This window comes from Poecilia reticulata, linkage group LG21, assembly GCF_000633615.1.
Source record: "Poecilia reticulata strain Guanapo linkage group LG21, Guppy_female_1.0+MT, whole genome shotgun sequence".
Taxonomy (NCBI): domain Eukaryota; kingdom Metazoa; phylum Chordata; class Actinopteri; order Cyprinodontiformes; family Poeciliidae; genus Poecilia; species Poecilia reticulata.
Window position 1 is genome coordinate 11,939,875 of NC_024351.1, and position 23,886 is coordinate 11,963,760.

General features: G+C 37.3%; 2 protein-coding genes across 3 annotated transcripts in view; both read left to right on the forward strand.

Moving 5' to 3' along the window:
- LOC103457372 (interleukin-6 receptor subunit beta-like) overlaps positions 1-14,848 on the forward strand; it is a 15,681-nt gene extending 833 nt beyond the window's left edge. The window contains exons 2-16 of one of the 2 annotated variants that reach the window (XM_008397450.2): positions 1,668-1,937; positions 2,025-2,154; positions 2,245-2,426; positions 2,517-2,620; positions 3,543-3,569; positions 4,066-4,213; positions 5,400-5,482; positions 5,566-5,770; positions 5,866-6,039; positions 6,500-6,601; positions 6,912-7,049; positions 7,126-7,266; positions 9,437-9,521; positions 9,615-9,696; positions 12,809-14,848. In XM_008397450.2, coding sequence (XP_008395672.1) covers positions 1,668-1,937; positions 2,025-2,154; positions 2,245-2,426; positions 2,517-2,620; positions 3,543-3,569; positions 4,066-4,213; positions 5,400-5,482; positions 5,566-5,770; positions 5,866-6,039; positions 6,500-6,601; positions 6,912-7,049; positions 7,126-7,266; positions 9,437-9,521; positions 9,615-9,696; positions 12,809-13,189 — 2,252 coding nt within the window. In that variant the 3' untranslated portion in view covers positions 13,190-14,848. Of the gene's footprint in view, positions 1-1,667; positions 2,155-2,244; positions 2,427-2,516; positions 2,621-3,542; positions 3,570-4,065; positions 4,214-5,399; positions 5,483-5,565; positions 5,771-5,865; positions 6,040-6,499; positions 6,602-6,911; positions 7,050-7,125; positions 7,267-9,436; positions 9,522-9,614; positions 9,697-12,808 lie in introns of both variants that reach the window. The other variant, XM_008397449.2, reaches the window with a different exon arrangement.
- An 855-nt stretch (positions 14,849-15,703) lies between these two features.
- Positions 15,704-23,886, forward strand: part of rngtt (RNA guanylyltransferase and 5'-phosphatase) — an 88,245-nt gene continuing 80,062 nt past the window's right edge. Inside the window, exons 1-5 of the mRNA XM_008397448.2 lie at positions 15,704-16,126; positions 17,637-17,746; positions 17,827-17,930; positions 18,027-18,115; positions 22,024-22,099. Coding sequence (XP_008395670.1) covers positions 16,063-16,126; positions 17,637-17,746; positions 17,827-17,930; positions 18,027-18,115; positions 22,024-22,099 — 443 coding nt within the window. The 5' untranslated portion in view covers positions 15,704-16,062. The remainder of the gene's footprint in view (positions 16,127-17,636; positions 17,747-17,826; positions 17,931-18,026; positions 18,116-22,023; positions 22,100-23,886) is intronic.

Below are 23,886 nucleotides of genomic sequence, written 5' to 3' on the forward strand. Positions count from 1 at the left end.
GTGTGTGTGTGTGTGTGTGTGTGTGTGTGTGTGTGTGTGTGTGTGTGTGTGTGTGTGTGTGTGTGTGTGTGTGTGTGTGTGTGCTGGCGTTTTTACAAAGAAATATCTACCAGCTGCATCTCATTCTAAGCTGCCTGCCAGTATTCATGCTCCTTCACATTTTATGATTTTTTTTTTTTTTATGATTTCATAGCTGCAATACTCATAATCTGAAGTGGAGTGAAAATCTTGATCACTTGTAGTTTAGAAATATTTTTTCAAATGAAAATCTCAAAGGGTGATACATATTGAGTCAGTGTCTGACTCGGGTTCTTGGCAAAACTGCTGTGAAGCTTTTTGGGGGGTTGCGTCTCCAAGCTGTGCTCGTCTCTTAACAGCAGCGCTTTTACATATTATTTTGTAAGCTAACTCTGCTTTAAGATTTCCACAACTTCATCTCTGAGCTGTCTGGTTCTTTGAGGCCTGGACACTATTTATTAATCATGTGACTTCAGTTTGAATTTGCAATTCATTTTATTCAGAGGCATCAGATTAATAGGGGGTAAATCCACACTATACGTTTTTATATTTTTTGTTTATTTCACAAGGATCGGCTGCCTTTTGTTGTTGGGGGTTTTTTTTCATGTGAAATCCCAATAAGATACATTGAAGCCTGGTTATAACATGACAAATATTTAAACTTTCTAGAGGCTTGAATATTAATATAGGGGCTGCAGGGGATTTGCTCATGGAGCTGCAACAGACAAAGTTGAGTCACTTGAACTGGAAATGATCCACGCAAACTCTTATATTCCAAAAACGAATGAAGCTGCTTTTTCCATTGCTATTGGCAGCTGACCAGGAGTAAACACAAAGGTCAGAAAAGTAGGAAAAGAAACTTCACACAAAGGGATGGTGGACTGGAGTTTTTTTTTTTGTCTCCGCTCATATTATTGTTTTCTGTCGTAGAATCTAGCAGATTTCTATCTCGATGTAAATCCCCTGAGGGTTACTCTGTATCGTTTCCCAGAAGCCAGGAACAAAGCTCCATCTTAAGAACTCAAATGAAAGTGAAAGGCAGAGTCACATTTCAAATAATTTGTCTTTGAGTCAAGCAAATCTGAGTGCAAAGAAGGTGTACAAATAAAAACTGTCGTGTAAATCAAATTATGAGCTTAGTTACACTAATTACTTAGAGAATGATTAGGTTTTATAAAAGTATAAGCTCAGTTACAGTGACTACTTATAGAAATTTTTGTTTTTATTGTTAATTTCTGCAATTATTACCGATAATGTATTTGACTGGGGAGGTTTTGGTATTGATCCAGAATTAGGAATTGGTGTAGCCAATGTTTAATTAGTATTTCATATGTTGTTGATGTAACACAGTGATTTGCAAAAGTCTTCCCATCAGTTGGGCTTGTTCACGTTTTTTCCTGTTACCACAGTAAACATGAATGTGTTTTGCTCTGATTTAGACCAACAATTTTCAAAACAAAGGAGACTGATTAAATCCAGGGTGAGATAAACAAGTAGGGATTCAAAATATAATATTCAAACTCAAAGAAAAGTCAAGAAATGATTCAAAACCTTCAAAAACACACAGTGAGACTTAGTGCAAACAACTAAAGAGTTCATGGGAATCATGACAATGAGTGAACTTTTTCTTCCATTTTTATTTCCTGCAGGCCAGCATGTGATCTGTGACGTTTCCCCTAAAGATCTGCATGTAGTAGAGGACTCCAGTGTTGAGCTAGTGTGCCAAACGTCCTGTTCAAATCACGGCAAAATCTTCTGGACACTGAACGGAGAACACATAAATGAAAGCCTGTCAAAAACTATAAACGCAACACACACTGTCTTGTCACTGAGAAACTTCACTCAATCAAGCGCAGCTGTGCAGTGTCACAGCTCTTATGGGAATCAGCTCTTGGGAGGCGTCACTATAAGGACATATTGTAAAAACTTCTATATTTCATTGATTAGTATTGCTTGTCATTCCTGCCATGACATTACAGTCTTTAACGTGTTTTTTTTCTTTGCAGCAAAGCCTAAAAATATCACATGTGTCTTGCATTATGATGTAAATAAGCCCAACAGCGTGCCTAAGCTCTTCACATGTTCTTGGAAGCATCGTATGGATCCTCTACAAACGGCAAACTACACCATACTTAAGTATGTTAAGCACGTCTTCATTTAGCCAATTAAATGCTGTTGAATTATTAAATTATTAATTATTAAAACATATTTTTTTTCTTTCTGTAGCAATTCCTCGAACGAAATCTGCAAGTCACAAGTAGCGAGCTGCACACACAATTGCACACATTTGGCAGATGATATAGTTGCTTATATGTACTTCTCTAAACTATACACGATTAAAGTCAGAGCAAAAACTCAATACGGGGAGACGGACTCTGACCCCTACGTGTTTGATCCACATAGCATAAGTAAGTACCACAAATTAAAAGTTTCACAAATATGCATCTGTTTATCCTAATGATTTTTTGTGTCGTGATGATTACTACATGTTTCCTCAGCGAAAATTAATCCTCCAAAGAATTTGAAGATAACTCCCTCGTCAGAGCACCTGTCAGTAAAGTGGACAATTGACGAACCCCGTTGTCAAGTCAAATACTACAAGGTAGGAAGTACACAATTGTGTGTGTGTGTGCGTGCGTGCGTGCGTGCGTGTGTGTGTGGGGGGGGTGCAGGGACAATAGGGAAGCAAACATGAACTCTTCAAAATGGTGATATGAAAAGCATAGCTAGAAGATTTCATAACACCAGAAAGACTGACTGATTTCAATGAAAAATTGAAATCTACTTAGTGATTATCACTGTGGATCGGTAGGTAGAATTTGGTTTTGGCTCTGACATCTGACATCTGAATTCAGTAATGCAGTTATTTGCGGCCAAATAATAAAATAAATGGTCTTCACAAAGTAATAAGACCATTGAATAGTTTCTTGGGTGCCAAATGAAGCAAACAAAAACTGAAAACAAAGCTTTTACAGTTAGTTATATGTGAAGTTACTCATTTGTTACATTTTAGGCAAATTATTAATATTTGTTCATTTCTACTTTACGGATCTTACAACATTGTGGTTAAAGGGAGGTTGAAATAAATTAGCTCCGCTGGTGTTGGTAATATGCGGATGTGTCCCCATTATGGGGACAAAGTGTTGAAAAGTGCAATAGAAGAAGTTGAAGATGTGTCGACACAATGCATTTATTTGATGTGAACGTGTTCATGCTGGTGATAAATGTTTTAATTTAATTGAAGCGTCACAAAAGATTCATGAAACCCTGTTGAACTGAAGGGTAATTTGGTTAACTGGGACTACTTTTCCCACATTAAAAGCTAGAACCTAGGTGCTAGGTCCTGTTTCCCACTTGCAGCGAGCAGAAGCCATCTGCTGCGCGTACTGCAGGGTTGTCCGCATATGTAATTGACTATGCAAATATACATTTTGGAAACACGTAGCTGCGTTTGGTTTTGAAAATGTTTTTCAAAAGTACCAGTTTTTTTCTCATTTAGACATTTTCTGTCTTGTTTGTTTCAGACATCAGAGCCTGACAAAGCCCCAGAGGTAAAAAAAAAAAAAAAAAAAAGAAAAGAACACTTTGTCTTTTTATGGAATCTGTGATGATTTCTGACTAATTCCTTACAGAAATATTTATTTTAGTTGTATGTACAGTAGATTAAAAACTGTTTTTTTTCTGCTTGTTACTTTTTTGTCACAGCTATATCATACTCATGTCATCAAACTAATTTTGTAATCAAAGACAGATAACCTTAGAAAACATAATTTTCAATGTACTGCTTTGTATTCTACAACTTACAGATGAAAAGTAGCAAAAATACCTTTTAACACAATTAATGCTTTCTTAGCTTTCACAGCATTTATTTCCTAAAAATGCTGACAAGCAATAACAAGCTAAATGCATAGACTATAAACGAACCAAATAACTAAAGTGTTGATTAATAAATGTTTAACATCATTTACAGCTTTGAGCTTCTAAGATTTAGCCATTTTTGTAGCCGTTTTGTCTCACCAAACGATATAATTTCTTTTTCTGCTGTAGGTTTTGTGGACAAATCAATCAGATTTCACTGCCACTATTGAGGAAGTGGAATCCTGCATTAACTACAACGTTTCAGTCCGATGTGCCTCTGAAAGGGGACTTTGGAGCGAGTGGAGCCCGGAGAAGACTGCTCTCACCAAACTGAGCAGTAAGAGCAATATTTAAATACATGAAACAAGTTAAGAACATCAGCAAAGAAAAACATGAAAAAATTTTAGCAACAGATTCAAACCCGAGTTCATATCCAATTCTGAAACCAGATGCAAAAGCTGATTTGTTTGTAAAGTAACTTCATCAAGCAAACAGTGTCTGTGTCTCTGTGCCCAAAGTGCAATGAGGCATTATTTATGTACGTAAATTACAACTGGAACAAATAACTGCTAAAGTCCAAATGTTTTGGATATTTGTGGATTGTGCAGAGACAATATGATCTGATAAACATTCTTGTAAAAGTAGGATAAAAAGAGAAAAAAATCATACATATCTGTTGGCTTTACAAAAAAGGGATATGATGCCACATAATGTAGAAACCATTCCCCCAGACACTTGTGCCTGAAATACGTACAGATTGCAGTCTACTTTGTGAATCCTGGGCAGAATGAAAGCAAAAATAATGAAAGCGAAAAAGGAGAAGATTGCAATGTTTTGTAAATTCCTGTCTCAGTATCTAGAAGTGCAAAGTCGGTGGAGAGACGTACCCCATAAAACTTGCAGCTGTAATTGCAGCAAAGGATGTGTACAAAGGATACATTTTCTTTCACTTCACAATTATGCACAACTATTTCATAGTTGAGCTACTGTGTGGTATGGTTAAAAAAAGGGGTGTGCAAATGTCTGGATTGCACTGTACATAAATCATTCATGTATTTGTTTTCCAAACCGTCTTTAAAGTGTTCATGTAATTAGTCAAACTCAAGTCACAGGATCAGACTTGACTGCAGAAATTTGTCACTTGAGTTTTAAATCCTGCCAAATTTCACATTCATAATGCTGACAAAGCCGCAAACCTGTTGAATGTCAACAGATTTGGTTCTACACCACATAGTTTGGCCACAGATGTTGAGGTTAAACGCTTCTAAGGATGTGTTTGCATTCCACGTTTTCATTCTGCAGTCACTTCTTGGAAAGGCATTGGCTTTACAGTGATTCAAGGCATGATTGCAGTTTTTTTTACAGCTGCTGCTATGACAACAAGGTGGTTTTGGACTTAGTTCAAGGTGTGAACGTCGGCTTTCTCTTTTCTCGGCTCGAGATGAAAATAATCCAGCATAAATTCTGCATTTGCCTGTCTGTTGAAGCGTGATTAATTTCAAACTTATACGAACCGTTTTTAGGGAGCCGCATCAGGATGCGACTTTGGAGAAAGGTGGCTGAGCCGGGAAAAAACGGAAAGAGAAAAGTTCATCTCATGTGGAAGGTACAGAAAGGAGCAAAAATGTTTTGAGAATATTTGTTGGAAGTGGATTATTGTCTAACATTTCGTGCTTCTTTCTAAACCAGGGTATTCCTTCAACATGTAGAGAGGCATTCACAGTAAAACAGGTTGCCTACAACGACAACACAACCACAGGAAATTACACCTATACTTCATGTGGCAGCTCATCTTGTGATGTCGACGTGGACCACCGTTCACACAGATTATATCTCACCGTTTCCGACAGCGGCGCACTGCTCGACTCGGTTTATGTTCCAGCCGTTGGAGACGGTCAGTTTTACTGCTTCATGTAGACATTTTAAACAACAACAAGATTTTTATCCTGTCTCTTGACTTGTTGGCTGTTTCTCTCTTCATATCATCAGCGGGCCTTCCTCAAGTTTGGAGCATCAAAACAACAAAACATAGAATGAAAGGCGTTATTCAGGTCAGCTGGAACGTGTCAGAGAAACCCATCAGTAGTTACATAATTGACTGGACACACGATGGACGTCAGTACGCCTGGAAGGAGACCACATTCACTAATGCAACTCTGTTTGGTAGGTTAGAGTGTGTGTTAAGGACAAAGTGTGTAAGCGATCCATCCTCCCATTTATCAAAACATCGGTTGATGGCGTATCTATTATCGACTTAGTGAAGAATATAATGGACTCATTAGTGGAATTTCATATTAAAAGCTGTTACATAATGCATTTCCATGGAAGATTTGATCAATTTAGATAGGCTTATTGAGAAGATTGACTTTGATATTCATGAGATGATGTTTTTACAAGAAAATCTAGTCTCTTCCTGCATGACTCATATTATAAGCCATTTGTTTTCATTGCACTGATAAATATGTATTATGTTGTAATTTTATTTTATTTTGTTTCACTTTTTTTAAACTCATTTTTCCAGCTTTACTTGGTCATCAAATGTACCTTAAAGGTGTTGCGACATTTTCTTGTCGTTTCAGTGTCAATTTATATATATATATATATTTTTTTTCTATTTTTGCAGGCCTGTTGCACAGAACACCATATAGCATTACAGTAACGCCTCTCTTCAACGATATCACAGGGCACAGCATCCACGCAAATCCGTTCTGCTCCAGTATAGGAGGTAAAAATCAAATGAATTTTTCATTAACACAAAATAAACATACATATGCGATTTATACCACTAAGAAGTTTGCATACACTCATCACCAGAATTAATGTTAGGTTGGGTCTTCACTGAGAGATTCAAGATGTAATAATTACTCAAAATTAAACCCCAATCACTGAAAAAGTATTTACTTTTGACTTTTTAAATTCATCCAAGCTCAAGTATTTACATACCCCCACCGCCACCGCAGCTTCTCTTTCCAAGTTGCAGAGGGATCACGTTGTTTTTGAGGTTATTGACGGTTTTGAAAATGTTATTCCTGCAGTTCCAGAGCACATTGCTGTCAAAGTTGAGGATGTTGACGATAAAAGTGCCTTTGTGAAGTGGTACATGAAGTCACAGTACACATGCAGTGATGTTGATACTTACACAATCTTTTATGAAGCACAGGGACTCCAGCAGAGTAAGTTACCCCCAATGTTTTCACATCTTTTTTTAAAGACAACACTCATGACCATAACAGAATGGTTTTCTTCTAGATGTTTCTGTGAGTGGTAGTGAAAATGGAGTCTGGTTGAAGGACCTGAAACCAAAAACCCACTACAATGTCAGGGTTGAGGCCACAGGCGACAATGAGACTGACATGAGCAGCACGGTGTATTTCATAACAAATAAATTTGGTGAGTATTATTTAAGAAGCTACTCAAGGAAAAGAATATATTAACTAATTTGCTAAAAGACTGTTACTTGAATTGCATCTTTGCAACAGAAGAACATGTGACAGGTTCTACGCTCATATGTTGAAATGCAAAGTTGAATCGCAGTTCAGAATTTATTTCTAGCCCTCACATGTAAAGAATCGCAACAAAAACAGAAGAAAGCTTCAACATCCACACCCTCAGCTTGTTAACCCATACCATGATCATAAAAGGGGGATCTAAATGATTACATCTGCATTAAAGAGTTGAAAAATCTGGACACGGCGTTGTCAGGCTGAGATTAATCACCTGAAGGTGTGTGTTATTTTCCCCTCAAGATGACTCTTGAAGGAGTTTGGCAGCTGGTCGTGTTTTTCTTGGCTTCACTCGCTGAATTCCTTCCTGAAAGCCTGGAAGGGAAAGGGTTTTCCTGTTTTTGCTTGTCAAGGCGGATTAGACACCTGTAACTGTTGCTACATTTTACTGTCATTCTTTAAATTCACTTTTCATTTGATGCGTCACATTTTATTGAGAGTTGTAGAGGATTTTTTTAAATCTAGACATTTAGCTATGATAATTTCCATTGTGGCTGCACAGTGGCGCAGTTGGTAGAGCTGTTGCCTTGCAGCAAGAAGGTTCTGGGTTCGATTCCCGACCCCTGTCTTTCTGCATGGAGTTTGCATTGCATGTTCTCCCTGTGCATGCGTGGGTTTTCTCCGGGTACTCCGGTTTCCTCCCACAGTCCAAAAACATGACTGTCAGGTTAATTGGTCTGTCTAAATAGCCCCTGGGTGTGAGTGTGTGTGTGCATGGTTGTTTGTCCTGTGTGTCTCTGTGTTGCCCTGCGACAGACTGGCGACCTGTCCTGGGTGTACCCTGCCTCTCGCCCGGAATGTTGGTTGGAGATGGGCACCGGCAACCCTCCCGACCCCACTAAGGGACAAGGGTGTAAGAAAATGGATGGATGGATGGAATTTCCATTGTCTTATGAAAGGAGCTCCCTTTTATCAGTCCCTACATTTCTTGCACCGCCTTGTTTATATTTAATCCATTTCAAGTTTCTCAATGCTCTATGGTATTTTTTTTTTTTTAACAAAAGTTGGCATAAAAGTTTAATTATTAGAAATATAGAACAGTTTTATACTTTTGCTAATACAATTAACTTGCACATATTAAATTTAGCAAAGCATAACTATAAATTGCAGAACATTCTTAAAGACACAGTGACATATTTTTCACTACCAAGTGTACACTGACAACGAGAACACAGGTGGGCAATGAAATATTGCTTTTTATTGCAGGATTTCACAAAACACAATACGCATCAAACAGAAAAATCAAGCCAGCTCTGCTTTGTGTGTACTTGGGTCAATGCCATAGCAAGAAACACAATAGCTGAGGTGATGAGCTAAAATAAGCAATCGCTATTGTAGGCAAGCTACTTTTGGATGGTTACAAGTACAAATATTTTAATAGAAATGTGAACAATCATGCAAATAGAGATAAAAATAGACATATCAACATAAAAGAACTTTGATCAGTTGCTCTATGCCTAATGTGAGATCACCAGTGTCATGTGTGGCAGGAATCTTATTTTGAGGACATAGATTTTGTCAGGAACAATTGACATTTTATAAATAAATAGCAAACAAATAAAAAAAAACATAAAATAATGGACTTATGGTCATTTAGGTCATGAACTATATTTAAATCTTTTCCTTCACCTTGTCATTCTACTCCAAGCCAATTAAATTCACAACAACCCAACACAATCTGCATCAGTTAAATAGTCATGAGTCTTGAATGTGCTCAAACTAAAAACTCAAAAATACACATCTTTATTTAGAAAACCAAGCAAATATACTAAAGCATCACTGATTTTACTTTTTTTAATGTTTTATTTTATACTTCTTTCATTATGGGGGTAAAAATGTTAAAAACTGGATTGTTAATTTTGTTTTTAGTGAAAGTGAATTAGGCAAGCAAATTTTGGGATGTTTTTTAACTTTATAACTTTCCACTAAGTTTCTCTTAGTGGATGTGGTGTGAAGTTATGACCACCAAATATGGCAATCATTTCCAGTAAAAATGATTTCTTTTTCTTGAAGCCATGACAAATTTTAGCGTAATACATGTCTGTTATAATCTACAGATCCCAGGCTTGTTAACGCTCTAACCATCTGTGGATTCATTCTTGTCTTTCTTGTGCTGTCTATTGGGTTGACCTGTGCCATTCAGTAAGTTCCACTCCTTGACTTTTCCTGGCCATTTCTATTTCTGGTTGTTCATCTGGAAAACAAAAATGTAATCATTGTAAATTTGATTTTTAGGTGGAAGAAATTTAATGACAAGCCTGTGCCAAATCCTCGTCTCAGTACTGTGGCGAAGTGGCTGACGCAGAGTCATGAAAAGGTAATTTTAATATAAATTATGATAAAGTGAGATGGCATGCATGCAAATTAACATCAATGAAGTCATAAAACATCTTCTGCTAACTTTTCTGTGGTCATGTGTTGAGTTACTTTATTGGGTTTATGGTGCAGTCAATGACACATCTAGTATGAGTGACCACATAAATGTGACCACTCATACTAGATATACTGCTCCCTAAGTTAGAATGCCAATTAAATCTTTACTGTTGGTTTTGCAAAAAAATTGTAAGGGCATTCCCAAACAAGATGTCATCAATCATCCTACACCAAGTAAACATATTGTTAATTAAAAAACTTCCCAAACATTGTCCAATATTTCCAGGGTCGTAGCAAATGCAGGCTTCAAACTACAGTCGCTAAAATTTCAAGCCTGTAAATGTCGTAACTGATCAAAGAGTATGTGGTTGTAAATTCAGAGTTTGTCATCCAGCCAAGAAAATCTGGATGAAAAGTTCCTGTTTTCTCCGTGCAGACAAGATTGCTAGTAAAAAACAAACGGGTGCTTGCAAAACTCCACCTAATTAATAGGTGTAAAGCTGAAACCTGTCTTTAAACCTCAAACTGACAGAGTGGTGACAACTCAATCAGAAGGCGGAGGTCCTGGAAGGGGGGTAAAACTACATATCATTTGATGCATTTTTAAATGCTGTTTGCCAGAGTGATAAAGTGTGATTTACATCAACAGACAGCGAACTTAGAAAATAGACAGATTTAACCAAATTTGCTCTAAAATTTGAGCTGATCCAGGATTCAGTTTCCATATTAAACATGACATTTCTGTGAACAAAGCCAACGTGTTTGGATGCATTTTCAGGAAACTGTTTGTTCTCGTTAAAAAGAACATGACCGCAATGTAGATGAGGTTGAGGCTTATTCCTGCATGTAAGCCAACCACAGGGTTTGCACACAGGCCTCAGTGTAAAATGATGCAATTCTGTGGATAAAAAGTTGGCCAAAATTTTTGAGTAATTAGTCACGATCTATGTCTTAAAAACACATAATATATTATGCCATGAGAACATATCACATTTACACCAGTACTTAAAGTTGGAACTAGTCATTTACATATAATACAGTAAAAAATCCTAACATTATATGAGACTAGACTCTTTATTAGGTTTACCAAAAGTACTTCTAGATGCTAAATCCCAAAAGTAATAAGTAAGAAATTAATTATAGAGATTTTTCCTTTTTTTCTAGTTTTAGTCAGAAGTTTACATACATTTTCAGACTTAATAACTTGGCTCAGATGCTTTCTGATATGCTTCCTCTAGCTTTTGCACAATAACTTGCTGGAAATTTTAGCACATTCCTCTTCACAGAAGTGGAGGAACTGAAATAAATTTCTAGGCCATTTTTCTTGGAAACACCTCAGCTCTGTCCTGTCCACAAACGTCCTATGGGACTAAGATAAAGACTTCGTTGTACTCATTTAAAACCAGTTTTGAAATGTTGCGTTTGTGCTTCCTCATCCTGTTGATTCCCTGTGGTGTGATTGCTTTAGTAGAAGTGCAACGCTCCCTCCTGCAGCTAAACACCCACACCGTATCACACAACTGCTGCTGTCCTTCATTGTTGGGTTGATGTTCTTAGTTTTGTAAGCTTCTTCCTTTTTCTCTTCAAATGTAACAGCTGTCAGTATGACTAATTGTACCAGTTTTGGTTTCATCAGACCACAGGACATGTTTCCAAAATAATCAAGATCTTTTCCCTGAGTGCATATGCAAGTCTGACGTTTCTTATGACTGAATTGCTTCTTCCTTGCTGAGTGGCATTCAGCCTAAGTGGATGAGTGTCTTCAAAAGATGTTTAGTTCTGATTTTTTTTTTTTTTCAATTTCCCACAATGTCACATAAGGAAATAGTGTTTGAGCTGTTGCCTTAAAACCATCCCGAAGTGTTTCTTTACTAAAATCAAAACGAGAATAAAATCAGAAGAACACAGAGAGATAACATTTCCATGTGGGTTTTCTTAAACTTCTGACATCGAACAAATGATAAAAATTTTCTCACGTTACGTTAGTTCTGAGAAAATAGTAATTATTTTGGTAATCCTATCTGACGTAAAACTAGAAACGTTGGTCAAATGTGATGTCAGACACCCATCAGATTTCATTCAATGGGTGTAAATATCTGGTTTCAACTGTGAACATTATTTGCAGATTTTGGTTGTTCTAACTTGCCTCATGACGCAAGTTATGTTTGAATAATATTGAGGCTTTGTGACAAAAGCTACACTTCCTGACCACATGTTTTTTCAGTGCACAAACTCATCTATAATGTAACATAATACTCTGGTTACAAAACTTTCCAGCCCTCAAAACATATAGAGACTTTAAAACATGGACCCATAATTCTGATTATGGGTCCAAGCAAGGGAATTAAATGGGAGGTTATTTACAACAGGATCAGCTGCCAGGATATTGTATTTGTCTTTTGTGCATACTATTTTATTATCTCTGGTAAAGTCAAAGCATAAATATATCATTTTTGCAAACTGCTTTAATTTCTGAAGTGGACCTTATGAAATCCTAGCTGTGGATTTGGAAGCCAAAGTGGGAATCACTGAAAATCTCCAAACTCTTCCTCCTTTTCAGTTTCAGCTACAACACTGAAAACTTTTTTTAGAAGTAGATCTACTGTCCATTTGTAGTAATTTGTATGAAGCAGTTGCATAGATACCTCCAGGCTCCACCATTTAGCTCTCCGTTGTTCAGGAACTACCTCTCCCCCCATCCACCTGATGTGGGCTGTGTACTTGTGCAGCCGTTCCAACCAAAAGCTAGAAATGATCTCCAAAAAAGATAAACTTAAGTTTCTCTCCTTGGAAAACCTTTTTAAATCCTGCCTTAGTTCAATAGTGATTGCCAAAGACGTTGGACTGTGTACAGATCCAGATGTGGAGCTGATTTAATTCAATGCGGAACATTGTTTTGTTATAAATAACTTTTGTCTGGATCTGCAACAAAGCAGATCAGGCCCCTGACTTCCTTTAGGTTTGCTACTGAGTTTTGCTGACTTGCATGAACATCTTCCAGTTGAAAAAAACAACAGAAAGCATCTCATTGTTCATGCTTTGTATGTCTGTTTCAGGTGGAGGGGTTCTTCCAGCCACCCACAGATCAAATTGAAAACCAAGTTGTCACAGAAGAAACTCAAAGAAACCGAGGGGCGCCACTCACTCCAGTCCGTAATGGTAACGACTGCGACCCATCATTTAGCTCTCTACAAGAGAACGAACCGGAAGAGAGGTTCTCCGAAACCTCAGAGACACAGCTCCTGTCTTCTCCAGAAGGATCAATGGTGTTTTCTTCCTCACAGAGCAGCCCATATCGCAGTCAGGACAACGCAGAGCCTCTGTTGCCACAAGTGGAAAAGCCATCCAAGACTGACTTGGGCAAAAAACAGGAAAAGACTCAGACGAAGAGTTTATACATAAGCTTGAACATGTTTGAACAAAACGATGTTAGGTGATCGTCATGGCAACAAAACACAAGGTGAAGTCAAGATGAGTCACTCAGTACAGATGTTCAGTGACAACATGCGGAAAGATTGTTGCCTACAGTGAAGCAGCATGAGTTGAAAACATATGGCCTGTTTTTCTTTACAGCATGGCGACCTGGTTTTTCTCAAGACGTTTTCATTATGTCCTTCTTGCAACTGCTTTATGGTCTTAAAGCAAATCTATAGCAAGAACGTGTTTGTAAAATGAAGTTCTCAGAACATGTTTTGTAGACTGTTTACTGTACAGACAAACTATGTGTCATAGACTGTATTATTAAAGAACACACAGCATGTTGATTGCATGATATAAGAGAGTACAGATTCTCAAAAATGCAAACGCCTCTTTTAAAATGCTAGGCTTGTTATAAAAAAAACAACAAAAAAACCCCCAACATTCCAAGTAAATTTATCCTTTACAGTTCAAGTGCAAACTCTATAATGGTCTATAATATTTGACATTTTGCCTGGCAAAGGATCCCCAAATCTTTAAGATTGAAAGGCTCTTTTTAGGTGACCTCACAGATTTTCATGAAAACCATCTTTTCTTCGGTATTGATCCAGATGGCTTCACTATGACGTTGAAAAATGTAACTCCACTGTGTTTTCTGGGAGAAAGGACCTCTGTCTAGTGGCCATTGCACACGCCCTAGTTCAGGTATATGGACACAGAAGATTGCTGTTACATATAACACAACTGTTCTCTGTTTGAAATTCCTACAGTTTCTTCAGTGTTGCTGTGCAAGTTGCCTGACCAGTTTTTTTTCATGAATTTTGGAGAAATGTCCAAGTTTAATGCCATTGTTGTCGCCTATTTTCCTCACAATATCTGGGACTACCATCACTTCAATTGGACTTTATTTTGGGTTAATGAGATTCACCATATTTAATGACAGATGTGATTTCAACAAAGGTGTGTTGGTTTACCAGTGAAAACAATTATGTAACAAGGTAATGGCAGCTTTTTCGGAATATTTTATAATAAAAATAATGATAAAAAAAAGTATTCTATAAGATATTGTATGTCAAAAAATGTTTTGAAATGATTTGTTAAAGTCATGTTTTTTACAGAAACCTGAACTCATGGCAGGGGTTTTGTACACTTTGTGTTGTTTTCTAATTGTTCCCACAGAAATAAGCTTGTACAGTTGTGTTTCTTTTATCACTGTGTAATAGAGCATGTGAATGTCAAAGTGATTTTGATCTGTATAAAAAGTATGAACAATAAAGAAGATGTAAAAACAACGATAACCATGAATGGGACAAAGTAAAACAAACAACAACAAAAAATTGTCCTAGATGTGTTTTTGCTAACAGAAAACTTCAGTTCTCCTTTTGTTTGCAATAATCTGTGATAGTTAGACGGAGATTCCCACAATCATTTTCTGCAGTTATTTCCAAAACAGCAAGCAGGCAATACTGGTAGTGACATGAGGGAAGCCTTTGTCTGCTTTGCACTGTGGTATGCGTTGCTAGGTTTCTGTCTTCATAAACTTCAAAACAAACACAAACAATGAATCGGCATTCCTACTGTTTATATTGATTTACTGTGATTTTGTTGCTTTGTATATTATGGTGTGATGTAAACAGGTTTTATTAATTCTTCTGGGAGATTAAATGTTTGTGAGAACAAACGTTTAACCGTGTTCAAGTTTTTTATTCACTTGAATGCGTGAAGAAAAATGCATGAGTATCTACTTCTGTTATTAAAATTAGGCATGAAAGAAATTACGGTCATAGTCAAAACACACTATAGCGAAAAACTTACTTCAAAACTTAGACATTATCCAGTAACATATTCTTAATGAATTCATTTCTTAAAGTACATAGTTAAACATGTCCATTCACTGAACCAAGGATCTGTTTTCTGCAAGTCAACAGTGGCACTCTGCTGCCTGCAAAACCATATTAATTTATTAGTTTAATTTCACATTTCCTGTGCTGCATGCGTTATGATGCAATTAAAAAATACCACTGACATTCGATTGGGTAAGCTGTACACCAAGTTCAAGCTATTCTCCACCAATGCATGGAAAAATCCTTCTCTCTCTTTTTAAAATCCAAATTAGTATTTGTTGCAACTTTCTTATATATTGTTTGCATAACATCTGTTTTAAAACAGCATTTCCTCTTTTAGTCATACTCCATTTCATCCTTATTCTGTTGTATTTAATATTATTGACCATGAATTGCTTTTAGCTGTGTTGTTATACATTTTTTTAATCTCACCTTCAGTTTAGATTCATGAATTTTATTGCCATTGTGAAGCACAACAAAATTGCTTCCCTGTCAGCCACAGTTAAATAAAATCTTAACATGTTTTTATAAAAATGAATGAATTTAACAATATAGTGTATTAATTATTGAATGTATCGAAAAATTCCACATGAAGTCATAAGCTTTAGCTTTAGTGCTCATGCCTGTGCTTTATGTCATTCTGAAATGTATCAATAGGTGGCAGCATTACAGCTTATCTGTCTTGAATCGCAGATATTACTCAGAAGAAGGAGCTTGGCTCTGTAATTTAGCACAAGCTAACCCAGTGAAGTAATGCTTGCCTTTTTCTTACCATGTGGATTTAAAAAGAAAGAAAACACCTTGGAAAGAGAGAAATAATTTTCGGGTGGTGCACTGCATTGACTCTTCACAGCCCATGTTGTGTTTAAATTCGTTCCCGCCCGTCGGAATGCTGCCCGGGCTTAAACTTGTTGGCTGATCCCTTTGAATTAGCAGCTACTGGGCCTTGAAGCCGCGGTGCTCGAGTGTAGTCTTAATCCGAGATCAGAGGTCTGTGACCGACGGTACTTATTTAAGGTTTTGCTTATTTTTACAAGTCTATTCTTAACATGTCGCACACTGGACCCCCTCCTCGATGGCGTAACTGTCCCAGGAGAGGGCAGCCTGTGGCAGGTAAATAACCTATATTACGTACATATGGGCTATTTTTTTAAAATGTTATCTTCTGCAAGCTATGTAAACTGAATTAACTTGTTTGCCCAATAACATGTGGATAGTGCTAGATTCGCTGCGTTCTCTAAAAATAAAGTTGAAGTTAATTTAGAAAAACTATCTGTCTCAGTTTGTTATTGTTTATCTTAGAAGGCTTACATGAATGTGAGTGAACAGTGCTATCCAAGTGAAAGAGCTATATTTGGTAAATAAACCAGTGATAGATTTTTACCGCCGAGTTCCATAGCTCACTTACAGAATTACATAAACTTGATATGTTTTAAATTTGCATTTGGATTTAGTTGTTTTTTGTATACCTACTGAATTTTCCGGATTTATTGAATGAAGTCTGGCGTGACGCTTCTCACATGCCACATTTAAGGGCGTGCAGATTAAATACGCATGTAGTGGCTTTCAGTGGTGCTTTTAAACCACAGTAGTATTCATGGGCAACATTTTTCAATTGGGAACAAGTTGCTTTAAACATTTTGTTTCCGTCTACAAGCTTCCTAGTATCACGTGTCAAAACAAACCGGGGCTATGCATGGTGCACGATGGACAGTGCTGTTCTTGTACGAAGTGCCAGAAACTCATCTGCCTAGAATTGCAGCTATTTACACACACATTCAGTTAACGTTTATTACACAGGTGCACACAAGCGCATTTCCCTGAAACGTTTCACTACACAGCTTTCAATTTTCAGTTTCTGCTATTTGTCTCAGGTGTGGAATCCCAGAAGGTTTTTGATATAGTGTCTCGCAAAATCTTAATTTCACCCTGTGGTCAGAATAATCTGGCTTTTAGGGTTAGAAGCAATTGATTGAAGTTAATCCAATTAATAATCAATGATCAGTTGTTAATTTAATGATATGACAGTGGTAATAGAGTTGTTTTGTGGTAGAATATCCATCTGCTCCACCACTCCATCTGGAGAAAGTAAATCTAAGTAAAAAAAAACAAAAACCTTGTATTTCTTCACAACCTGAGAATGAAGATGAGAAAAAATAATACAAATATCTTACTCATCTTTCTGACTTTCTAAATTCATAAGGATGTTTTGTATTTACAATTACATTGTGATAAAACCTGGAGTTCTAAAAAGAATAATACATAAGAACCCTGAACTAAAAAGAATAAATATTTAATATCTGATTTAACATATTACTCTAAAACCAAAGAATACTTTCACAAGGTGATGAAACACCAAAGTAAAAAAAAAAAAACACCATCAGAAGCAGATGGTTATCTATTAGAAGCAGTTAAAATATCCCAACACAAGTCACAGCAAAGACAATTAAGAAATGAGGAAGAAAGAACATTAAAGTGTTGAGATAATCTACTTAAGCTGAGCTAAGATAAATCAGTATAGTAGTTCAAGATAACGCCTTAATTAAAAATCTTTGCACAAAAAGTGACTTTACTGATTTAACATTTATTGGTAATGGTTTAATAACTCTATTTTTTTCCCTAGGTAAATTCCTGCCTATGAAAACGATGTTGGGCCCTAGGTATGATGACCAAGTCGCTGAGGAGAACAGGTTTCATCCGAGCATGTTGTCCAACTATTTAAAAAGTCTCAAAGTAAGGAAACTACTAAAGACAAAATCACTGATATTGAGAAGGAAACCCATTGCTTCACGGTGTCTCTGTCTTTTTCTCAGGTGAAAATGGGTTTGCTCGTAGATTTGACGAACACTACTCGCTTTTATGACCGCAACGACATTGAGAAAGAAGGAATTAAGTATCTGAAGCTCCAGTGCAAAGGGTATGAGCAGATTTCACTGTAAATCTAAACAGTTAAAAGTGTTGGTGTTCTGTCTGTGCTTAATGTGCTGGAGTTTGTTGTTCTGTGCGTTTAAAGCCACGGGGAATGCCCTTCTAAAGAGACAACTGCAGTGTTCATCAGGCTCTGTGAGGACTTCATAGAGAAGAATCCCACAGAACTGATCGGTAAGCCATCTCTGGTGATTCATTCTCTTGGTTATTTTTCTGTCAGCTTTCTAGTAGAGAACGTTACACAGTTGAAAGGCAATGCCAGCGTAAACTGAGAAAAAACAATGTATGTAAGCTTGTGATTTTGAAGGTGTTAATTAATAAATGTCTGGCCTATTCTCTCTCTAATTTCTCTACTTTAGCAGGTATAAATAATTTTGTTGATTCTTACTGACCTGAAAGAAAAGAGTTTGTTTTGATTTAACTTTAGGCAGGTAGAAAAAAATAGCTGTACGCCCATTTATTTGGTGCATGTAAAAATATCTGGTGTCACCTGTACATAAAGAAATGCATTTTATTTGGTGTTTTGATTTTTGCTGTGATTGTTATTAGAGGTGTGCCGATCAATCGGTCACTGATTGTTACGACCCGGCTCGGCCAGGGGAAAGGGAAGCAACATTAAAGAAACCTAGGTGGTAAGGTTTTACAATTTAGGAGTTTATTACGGTTTTGACAAAAAATAAAAAGGTAAAAATTAACATCAAAAGTTAGGGACTTACAAAAAAAATGTACTAAATAAGAAAATCCACAAAACAATATCTTAACCAAACAAAAATGGACTTTCCATACAGATTTAAACAAAAACAAACTACAAATGTCTAACAGAGATTCAAAGATCCCTCACAGGGACAAGACAAGCTAGCAAGAGCTGGCAAAAACTAACAGCGATCAGGGCTATCAAAGTTCACAAAGTCAGTTGACAGCAGTCAACTAAACAAAACAAACACCCAAAGTGGCAAGCTGTCTAAGCAAAGAATCAGCCGCRCCTTCTCCCAGGAAGTCCTTGGTTTTTAAAGGGGAGGCCTCTTCAGGGATTGGTGTAGCTGGTAATTGATGAGCCAATCGCTGTAGGCCTCAGGGAGTGGCACTGGAAGGCAGGGCTGCATCCACTTCCAAGTGGAGTCAACTTGATTAGAAGCTGCTGATGGTACAAAAAAAAGGAAAAGAAAACATACACAAGGCCACTGGCCGTAACACTGATCATAATTTTTATTTTCGTGAAAAAGTGCATGATCGGTGATTGGCGATCATTGGCTCTTGTTCCCGATACCGATCATTTCGCAGCCTGCCTGTGCAGCTGGTCTCCTCTTTCCTTCACACTGMGCAAACGCGCAGCAACAAATCCTAAGCGATGTGGAACTATAACGCACTGAGTGAATGGGGATGTTTGCGTGTTGCGGCGGAAAATTGAAGCAGGTCAAAATGCATCAACACAACGAATCTAATACATAAAAACAATGCCATACTTGACAGAGTTTGGCTACATCGAGGCTCACTGCAGTAAAAAAGACATGTGGAGGATCAGATAGCAGGTAAAGCAGTGCACAGCTACAAACACTCACCCGGATTAGCATGACGGTCAGAAAGCTAAACAAATAATCCGCAAAATAATTTAAGTCTTCGAGCTGCGATGTAAGACGCTGGTTCTGCTCTCGCTGTTGAACCGCTGCTACGCGCTACAGGTAGTAATATTTGACAGACGGAGCGCCGCTTCTGCTCCACCTGGTAGTGACTCTCACACCGAACCTCTGCTTAAAGCTGCAGCATCTAACCTAAAAAAATACATTTTAAATACGTGTTATAACTTTCGCTGTCCTAACATGAGACAGATAATCTCTAAAAAAATAATCGATCTCCTCCCTGCTCTGCATAATTACTCCGTTCAGTCAGAAACAGCCACTCAGAATTAGCAGTAATCAGCTAGCCGCCGTGCTAACAGGAGGTTTTCATTCAGTAACTCTGGATTGTGTATTGTAATGGATCCTGTATTTGCCTTTGAATGTTGTTTTATACTTGAATTTTTTTGGCAAGGTTTTATTTTGGCTCTTTGCATTATTTAGCCTCTTCAGAGCCTTCATATGTTATCAGTCTGTTAAAGATAGTATCACCGATAGCAGTACAATTTGTTTTTGTCTAAATTAAGGTGAATTCATGGTTCCTTTTTCCACATAATGTAACCGGTAGTGTTTATGATAATAAAAAAATAATAATAATTATGTGATCGGTATCGGTGATCGGTATCGGTGATCGGTATCGGTGATCGGCCCTCATGGGTGATTGGTATCGGTATCGGCAGGAAAAAACCTGATCGGCACATCTCTAATTGTTATAATTGTTATGTTTCCAAGAATTATTTTCCAGTTAAGGGAAAAGATTTACAATCTTCATTCAAACTCTTTCAGTTTAGTTTTTAGTGTGGCTGCTTGTATTGTAATTGTATAGTTTCACATAATTTAACAGTTTTGTGTCAGTGTTACTTTATTTTTATTTATTTTGTTTATATTGCATTTCTAAACATCTTCAGTAGTTTGATTCTGGGGAAAACTTTTATTGCAATATCCGTCAGTTTACAGTACATTTAATAAAGTTTACAAAAACTTAATCTAGACTTTGTTTTAGCATATTTGTAGACATTATATTATTCGTGTTCAAGAAGGTAATTGAAGTTAATTTGAAAATTAAAGATATGGCTTAAGGGCTACAGTGTTTTTTTTTAGTTTATGGAGAAGATGCGTTATTTTGAAGCACTACCATTTGCTTACAGCAGAGGGCAGCATTACTACACAATATGATCCTTTCAATGTTTTTCATATGTTTTACTTGCATTTTTGTTCACACACATCAATCAGGCTCTTATTGGGGTCTGTTCTGTTTGTAGAGCCACGCAGAATAAGCCACCCCGATGAAGTTTTTCATCATTAGTGGTAAAGAGAGTGGGTGAATTTTACACACAAACCAAAACAGTTTGCTGTCTGTGGAAGTCAATATTATATTCATTTGTAATAAAGCGTAGGAGTTATCATTAGAACAGAAACAGCTCTCCTGGTGAACATTGTGTAGGTGATTGTGGGTGAAGGAGCATCAGTTGGTGTCTAAATTATTTTTTCTTCCCAACTGAAAATGTCAGTGTGTGGGCTATTATTGTATTGCTTTATGACTTTTGTTTTATGTAGTGCCTTCATAGATTCTTACATTTTTTTAACGTTTATTATTATTGGCTTATTTCATTTTTATTTTAGTAAAACAATTAGTGTCTGAATAAGTAATTAACAACAAAAGGAATCATTTAGTTGAGAAATAATTCTTGCCATGTCCTAATCAGTCTGCGAAGACATGCAGTTTCACGCTATTGGCAGCAGGGGGCTCTCTTACACCTCGACTTTGTCTTCATTGACTTTTTGCCTCCAAATCCAGCCTTGCCTTGTAAATCGAGTAGCCTGAGCACTGAAGCAGAGTGTCTGATCGTCATCTCAACAACATCCTGTCTTTAGCCAGCTGGTAATCAGGGTTGGCTTTCTCTGCAGAACACATGTCCAATTGAAACAGCTGGGTTGATAAAGGCCAGTCAGACCTCCTAACGTGGACAACTTCTAGTCCAGACAACTTTCATTTTATTTCATTTCGAAGCTTTTGTACACCTCACTAAGGGAAAAAGAACTAGTTTCTTAAATTTGGTGCATGTGGGGGGATAAATGTCTCTGCTTTTGTTTGTTTTCACTGTTTTTTTTTTTTAGCATTTTCTGTTCATGCCTCATTTCCTAAATCTTTGAGTCTCCTGTGTTTGTCCAGCAGCTGGTTTGAGGCAGATTCTTGATGTAGGTATAAAGTCAGAAAGCCCTCTGAGACAATTCACTCCAGTTCTCAAAACATGGACTCATCTCAGAGAGGTTGACAAGAAACAGAAAGGGGATAACATGCTCTTTCTTTTTTTTTTTCTGTATTGAATTTTATCAAGACTCTAAAGATAAATAACGATTTCTAACCATGATGCTTTGCAAGGTGTACTTCTCTGATTGCATAGAAGTTTGCATCTTCCGCACATTTAATTTGCTGTTTTCTTTCAAACATCTTTCTGTCTCCTGAAGGAGTGCACTGCACGCATGGCTTCAATCGGACAGGCTTTCTGATATGTGCGTACCTGGTGGAGAAGATGGACTGGAGGTAAGAGCTGACGCTGTGATCGCTCATACGTCTGAGTGCAGGATTACAGAAAGACCCAGGACCCCGAGCGTGCGCCCGTACACCTGTGAGCTGCTCGCAGTCGTCTCGCTTGATAACTCAGACTATCCAGCAGAGTCTCTCCAGTGGATTGCATCATTACTTCAGTTTCATCCTCCCAGCAATTTCAGTCTCTCTTCAGCTTGCCTTTTGTGCTATTTTTTTTTCCTTTTTTGTCTCTGAGAGGTTACAGAATGTGTGATGCCACATGAGTGCACTCTGTCAGTACCAATCAACACAGAGCATCTCAAAGGCCGGCCAGGTAGCGGCGACCGGGCCCTTTTTTTTCAGAGATGGAAATGGTTTCCAGAAGCCGAGCAGGACGGCCGGGGGCTGGGGGTGCTTCTCTGCTCTGAGATGGAGAATCTCTGGAGATGTGGGGGCTGAATTAAACCCTCCCACCTCCCACTGTTTCCTGTGAAATGAATATTCTCAGGCCGTTTTCAGCTGTCATCCGCTGTTAACGTGTTGAAAGATAATTCAGCTCTGAAACTGTCAACAGTGGTCCAAATTTATTTATTTATCTGTTATTTTTGGATTGTTGCTGGAAATAGAAATGGAATTTTCATTAAGGTGCGATTAGGCCTACAATAACAGTTTATCTGTGATGAAGTGAATGCCAAGTCTTTTTTTTTGTTTATATCCACGGTTTAAAATGTAAGGGCAACTCCTGACTTTAAAACATAAAATACAGTTTGTTCCAAGTGAAATTTTAATTTTGGAGGTTTCTGCTGTTAACCAATATCTTGTACCCTAAGGAGCTCAAAGTGGATGAAAAATAGCCTCTTCAGGCTGTAAAAGCTAAACTAGAATCCATCATAATAATTGCAGGATTTGGCCCAGTTACACCAGATGTTCCACAAAGGCATCCCTTTAGGCTGTTTGTTAAAGGGCAAGCAAGTAAAAAATAAAAATGACTTGACAGGTGACTGGATTAGCCACTTCTCCTATTATGAATTAGAGCAGATGGTAGGTTAAAGTCTTGATAAAGCCATGAAGCCATTGAGAAAAGCCTTCTGTTCTACTTTTAGATACCAGATTTCTGTCCTTGAAGTTTTTTTTTTTTTTTTTACATTTTGTCGTGTACAGACATAACTTTCAAAGTATTTTTGTGAGATTTTATGTTGATAACCAACACAAAAAGACAAATATTTGGTAAACAAGAGAAAAAACTGATTCATAATTTTACGTGAAAATCTGAAATCCATGGCATGCTTTACTATTCAGCCTGCCAAAAATGAATAGAGAATGACACAACTGTGAACCTACAAAGAAATGGTCACCCAATCAAACCGACAGACCAGGCAAAGTGAAACTTAATCAAACCTTCTGCCGTCCTCTGTTGGGGTAGCTACCTCATAGCTACATCAAATAGGGCTGTAACGATTCCTTGAATGATTCAAGTACCTCGGTTATTAAAATTCCTTGAGGAAAATGAATCTGCCTCAAAGTTTTGTTAAATTATGTTTTATTATTTAGCGCATGTGTTTCCGCCCGGATCATCATTTGTGGTGGGCAGCACTCTCACTTCCGGAGAGGAAGGATTGTGAATATATACAATCTTGGTATATTCAGAATGATGTTAGAATGGCCCAGTCAAAGTCTAGATCAAAATTCAACTGAGAAACTGTGGTAAGACTTAGACATTTAAGAGAAAATTGGTAAACAATTTTCTCTACGAAGTGCTGAGACTTAAAGGTTTAACACAAATTCAGGCCATACCTGCTTAT